The 6,809-nt window shown below is 32.6% G+C and overlaps 1 protein-coding gene across 1 annotated transcript; it reads right to left on the reverse strand.

Moving 5' to 3' along the window:
• Nucleotides 1–2,840: 2,840 nt before the first annotated feature.
• LOC125251134 (granzyme B(G,H)-like) lies at nt 2,841–4,448 on the reverse strand. Its single transcript, XM_048164073.1, has 5 exons — nt 4,346–4,448; nt 4,085–4,235; nt 3,828–3,966; nt 3,170–3,424; nt 2,841–3,084 (listed from the first exon to the last, which is right to left on the reverse strand). Exons 1-5 carry the CDS (start codon nt 4,407–4,409, stop codon nt 2,929–2,931), a joined length of 765 nt encoding a protein of 254 aa, XP_048020030.1. The 5' UTR covers nt 4,410–4,448; the 3' UTR covers nt 2,841–2,928.
• Between the last annotated feature and the right edge of the window lie 2,361 nt (nt 4,449–6,809).

Genomic DNA, 6,809 nt, shown 5'->3' on the forward strand with positions numbered 1-6,809 from the left:
CTGTGTTTAATACAGATTAAACGGTCTAGAGTCACTCGATTTTTATACTCTTTTTATCAGAGTTCTTACATTTTAATTATGCATGTATATATATAGAAAGTTTAAACAAATTTGGAACAAAATTTCTTACCTACCCTGCCTTTAATATGATTGGTCAAATCGGCCCGTATTCTGTACGATATTAATTCATAAAGTGTTTTATGCTTGACTATGTACCGAAAACAATATCGACATGCCATTCTGATACAGTTCCTGCTGCTAATCCTCATTTACTGTTCAGAAATAGTATTGGTTCAATGTAGGATTTAGACAGACTATTGTAAACGTGAATAAAGAGTTGAACATGCTGTCTTATATCTTTGGTATATTCTGTCAACAGATGCTGTTCTTCACGAGTCTCTGCGGTCATCATTGTGCCATCAGACACATGAGAAGCTCATCAGAAAATGGAATATAATGTGTAATTTGTATTTGTGTATAGAGGGTCACCATGGTCCAATATTTTTTTTTCTTTAATGAAAAACATGGTAAGTTTTGCTGAATCTATATTAAGTTTAAATAAAAACTATTGTATTTGTCAATGAAATATGTCTCTTCATTATGTTCTTATATTTTATTTATTTTAATGGCCTTGAAAACAAATGCATTCAACTTTGGGAAAATGTGTTAAACTGTATTTAAATAGTAGCACTACTGTATTGTGTGAGATTATGTAATTCAAAGTACAGTAGTCAACATTTGAAGTGGATCAAAAAAGTTAGGACAACTTTGATTAAAGGTTTTGATCTGCTTCAAATGCTGACTATATTATACAAAGTATAAGTAATAACAAAGTGTATTGTTATTGACTGCAAAGTGTGTAATGTTTAATATTTGGAATAAGACAAAGGTACTGAGCATACAGTATATACTATAATATATTCAGTGTATATTGCTTGTGTTTTGTAATGTACTTAAATCACAAATAAAGTGTACTTATAACACAAAGTGTACTCATAACAGAAATAAAGTATACTTATAACACAAATAAAAGTATACTTATAACACAAATTAAGTATACTTATAATGCAAAGTATATTATAACAAAAAATTATACTTTTAACACAAATGAAGTATACTTATAACACAAATTAAGTACACTTTAATATCACTAATCAAGCATGTAATTAGTCCCTACACAGACATATACTTAAAGTGTACTAAGTATACTTGAAGTTGTTCCAATTTAGTACACATAAGTATACTAAATATACTTAAAGTTGTATTTTAATACTACTTAATTTCAACTTAAATATACTTAGTACAAAATTAGTTGTTTCAAAATAGCACACTTTAAATGAACTAATCATTAACACACTTGAAATATACTAATAATTAGTCTTGCTGCAAGTATACTTAGTATACTTTTTTTCACTAGGGTAAAACATTAATAGACATTAGTAAGCCATTTATAAATACAGCTATAAATGCTTTGTTCTTGATTTATAAGCATATCTATAATGAGTTTAATAATTGTATTTTCGTACTTTATTAATGATCAATTTATCATTTCTAAATTATGTATTACATTATTCACAAACCAGTAATTTAGGAGTTGTCAGTGGTTCATAAGTTCATTTAGGAAGTGTAAGTAAATGATTAATAAAATATTTAAATGTACATTTATGCATCTTATTATTTAGACATATAGTATTAGTTACTCAGTGTGTTAATAAATGCTTTATTAACATATTCCTAGTGTCAAAATTACCTCGGTACTAACTTTAAAACATTAGAGAACAGCAGTGCAGAAGATCACTGAACCTTTAAATCTCATTTATAAAAGCATAAATAGTCCTCACTTTAGATGAGCTCACAAAAATAGTTAACTGACTACTTCTAAATGTTTTATAACTACCTGAATTAATCATGAATTGCAGTAGGAATATGTGTTAATAAAACATTTAATAACACACTAAGTAACTATTACTATGTGTCTAAATAATAAGATGAATAAATGAATGTTTAAATAGTTTATTAATCATTTACTTACACTTACTAAATGAACTACTGACAACTCCTAAATAACTGGTTTGTAAATAATGTAATACTTAATTTAGAAATGATAAATTGATTATTAATAAAGTATGAAAATACAATTATTAAACACATTATAGATATGCTTATAAATGAAGAATAAAGCAATTATAGCTGTATTTATAAACTACTTACTAATGTCTATTAATGCTTTATAAGTGATGAAATAACTATTAACTAATGCTTAACTAATGCTTCATAGTGTGCAGTTATTATAAAGTGTTACCTACTTTTTTTTCACTTGGGAACTGTGTGATTATATATGTATATAACAGATTATTCTAAATTGTAATGTTGACATGCATTCTCTGTAAAGCTGCTTTGAAACAATATGTATTGTGAAATACAAATAAATGTGAATTGAATTGAAATTGACAAAATTTTAAATAACTTTTGTTTTTGAAGATTTTACAAAGCTTATTATATTACAACTCAAATCCTGGAGGCTTTTCCATGACTGTTTTCATTTTATTTTTTAAATTTTATTTTGACCTGTCTGAAAAAAATGTATTCATAAAATGTATTATTTTATATAATTGTTATTATTAATAATAATACATTTATATTAATTTAATGTATTAATTTATTATAATAATAATTTAATTGTTTTGGTTGAAGGTGCACAGTTTGTATTTTTTTAATTACTGTAATTTTGATCAAGAGTTTGGGTATTTCAGTGTTTCCCCATTCAGTGAGATACGAGTCTACAGTCACGACTGTCTAAATCATATATGGTTATGACAATGAGAACACTTGGACTAAAATTGATGCTTGCCATGTGATACGTTTATTGAAAGAAGGATTATGGAAGAATTCAAGAAAAACATTTCTTCCTTTTTAGTTTCCAGGAAGTCATTTAACATTTCCAATTACATTGTTGATCCAGTTGATATATGCTGAAATCTTAGTATACACATTAGGACCGTCAGGTGAATTGCAGTGATGGTCACCAAAAGATGTGATACCAACAGCAGTTCCTCCACAAATTAAAGGACCTCCTGAATCCCCCTGTTAAGAAACACAGATCAACACGTCACTAGTGAAGAAAGTTCATACATAACCATAAAGTCTGTGAATCATCTTTTGTACATACTTTGCAGGTTCCACCCTTGCCATATACACAGATCATCTGTTGGCCAATGTAATGAGATCCCCATTTTTTCTTACACTCCGCCTGACTTAATACAGTCGTGTCTGCCTCCATTAGCTCATTGCTTATCTCTTTGCCATCAGGCTTCAGGAGTCCCCAGCCGGCAACAGCACAGAGAGTCCCTGCTTTGATTTCTACTTCTTTCTTTGGTATTGATATCAGTCCAACTTCTTTTTTCATTCTGACTTTTTTCTCTAGCTGTAATTAAAAAATACAACCATTTTTAATAAACAATCTTTTATAAAATATTTTTAGTTCATTGCATTATACTGTTGTTTTTGAGGTTAGTACAGAAGCTGTAAAGGCCAAGTTGAGTTGAGTTTTTTTTTTTTTAATTATTATTATTTTGTTTGCCTCTTTATTTTCTCCTGAGTATAACAACCACAGAAATGATTCAATGATTTTTCAAGTTTTCTGCTTTTTTGCCCATTTTTTGTTGCTACATAGAGCAATAAATTAATAATGTAGGAAACAGACTCAAAGAGGCACTTGGTCATTTCCATAAACAGAAATTGCAATAGAAATTCAGAGATAGTGGTTTGTGGTACTGTTTCATGACCTGATATTATTTTGAACCACTAAATGTATTACAGGTTGTTACCTTCAAAAGCATGATGTCATTCTCTTCAGTACTGGTATTATAGTCTGGATGTGGGATGGAGGACTCGACTCTGATGTGATCTGAACTCTTGCTCTCCCTCAAGTCATCAGCACCAACCACAACCGTCAGAAACTCAAGTCTGTTGAAAGAGCGTATTGGAAATGGTCATTTATGTCATAATTGATATGAATGTCAGTCATTATCAGTCAAAACTAATTTTAAGTCAACATTGCATTTCACACTAAACAAGCTCTTACCCAGTCCAGCAATGTGCAGCAGTCAAGACATACTGATCAGAAATGAGAAACCCACCACAGAAATGTTCCCCACGCTTCTGAATAGAAACCATGTAAGGCCTGGAATGGGGTGTGGTTTTTCTCCCATTCACTATACCCACATTCACATGATCTGAGAGAGAGAGAGAGAGAGAGATGGTGCTGTCAGTCAACATAATCAGCACATACCAATTAAACACTCTGAAAAATCATCATCATATGCTGTTAAATAATCAGTCTCACCAGTGAAGGTCAGGTGTGGCAGCAGAGAGGCCAGCAGGAGCACAGAGATGATGATGATGGTCATGATGAAGAAGACGATCAGTGAGCTTTCACTGGCTAAACATGATATAAATACACTTTAAGGGTGGGTGGAGTCACTGAGCTGACTGTTACTTTTTAAAAAAAATGTTGCATCAGCAACACGATTAGAAAGCATTGTTTATGTTGCGGTCGCATTGAAGCCACAGATGGTTTGGATGATAAGAATTGAGAATGTAAGCATGCAATTTGAATACTGTAGAATTCATAACCATATATATATTTAACTGATATAATGTTAGTATACAGACTAGGGGTGTAGCAGTCCACAAAACTGATGGTACATAACATGGTTCTGAGGTAGCGGTTCGGTACAGCAGGGGTTGAAAACTAAACATAAAATTGCTTTTTTTTTTTTTATTAAACAGTGTAGTATCAAATAGTGTTTCTGTCTTTAAATTAATTCAATTATAACTAAAGGTTTTTTGAGAATAAAAAATCTATCTCTGCTAATGCTGTAAACTATGTAGGGAGCCCTTACTTGCACACTACTATAATATTAAAGGTTAGCTGAGCCCAAAACATAATCAACACTCAAATAACAAATTGTATGCAAAAATGTAAACTGCACATTAGGCAGTTTTTGCACTAACTTCTAAATCTAATTATAAAAAGTTTTTAAAAAGTGAGTGACTACGTTTACATGGACAGCAGTAATCTAATTACTGACCTTATTCTGAATAAGACAATATTATGATTAAGGTGTTTACATGAGTTGCTTTTAGAATATTCCATTCATGTTCCCATTTTACAAAAGTTCACACAGTTCGTGCCATATACAGTTTTGGGTGTTTTAATTTTTAATCTTACGAAAGCTTCAAGTGCAGTTAATTATTTGACATGCAATACGTGCAAATATATATAGCCTACGGAGCCCGCACATGACATGCAAGAATAAATAAATAAATTGTGTGCATGATTTACTAATTCGTTCCCTCGATTTATACATAGAGGGAACAAATTAGTAAATCGTTCGCACGATTTAGCCCAGGCTACTATTTATTTTCTCTCTCATGTGTGGGGCTCTGTAAATAGACAACAGTGGATACAAATTCTCCAGCAACAGGCCTCCTGTACTTCAATTCGGCAACTTTCATTCATGCCACCGCGACAAACTCAGAGGTACTGGATGAGAGATGAGGTGAGAGGAATTTGATTTGTGGCTTCTTGCTTGACGCTTGCTCTCTTGTTTGCCGTCAAACGGTTGACCAGTGCCGTGTGTGTATTATGTGTCCTGTGGCAAAATGTGGCAAAAACTCCCACATGACGTTAATAGTGTGATTAAGGTGTGTACATGTCTATAATGCACTCCAATAATGCGACTAAAATAGGAATACTCCACCTGTCTTAATTCGATTTGTGTTTACTTCGAGTATGACTTTAGTCGGATTAAGGTAATAAAACATTGCTGTTTACATGGTCCTTTCTTAATCAGAGTGTTGTCTTAATCGTATTAATATCGGATTACTGCTGTCCATGTAAACGTAGTCAGTGAGTGAAGTGACATGTGGCCAAGTATGGTGACCCATACTCAGAATTTGTGCTCTGCATTTAACCCATCCAATTGCACACACACAGCAGTGAACACACACCCGGAGCAGTGGGCAGCCATTGCTGCGGCGCCCGGGGAGCAGTTGGGGGTACGGTGCCTTGCTCAAGGGTCTCACCTCAGTCGTGGTATTGAGGGTGGAGAGAGCTGGACATTCACTCCCCTCACCAACAATCCCTGCCGGACCTGAGACTCGAACCCATGACCTTTGGGTTACAAGTCCGACTCTCTATCCATTAGGCCACGACTTTACTCATATTCGTCATTTCCATGACAGATTTATTTAAACATACATTAAATAATCAAGACAATGCTAAAAAGTTAAGTAAAATATAATGAATATATAGGCTAATACGGTGCATATATTTAGCAAAAGAGTTCATTTCTCTGGCGAACTAACAAGCTGTGGACACTGAATGACTCTGAGGTAAATGTAATGTAGATGTTTTATTTGTAATGTAGAATTGAGACACAAGCCCAAGTTTTTGTTCACTAATAATAAAGTCCAACTACACCACCCTAAGGATTAACCCCAGGGAAAATACTCAAACCACCCAAATTGGGGAATAAAGCACACAGGTTCGGTTCCCTCAAAATTACGCCAGAGACATGAGTATAAAAATACAAAATGTTTATTAATACAAAAGTTAATTAAAATACAAAACAATGAATCACAGAAAAATACATGAAACCCCACTTCAAACACAAGAACACAAGTTACAAAAAAAGAAAAAGATATAAAACAAAACCAACTTGAAGTAGTATGTATGTATTTGTGTGTGTATGTACATGTAAAACAAAAACAGAATAATACCAGCAGGGGCTGAGGCTCCCAAC

Source organism: Megalobrama amblycephala, linkage group LG17 (genome assembly GCF_018812025.1).
Source record: "Megalobrama amblycephala isolate DHTTF-2021 linkage group LG17, ASM1881202v1, whole genome shotgun sequence".
In the NCBI taxonomy this organism is placed as follows: Eukaryota; Metazoa; Chordata; class Actinopteri; order Cypriniformes; family Xenocyprididae; genus Megalobrama; species Megalobrama amblycephala.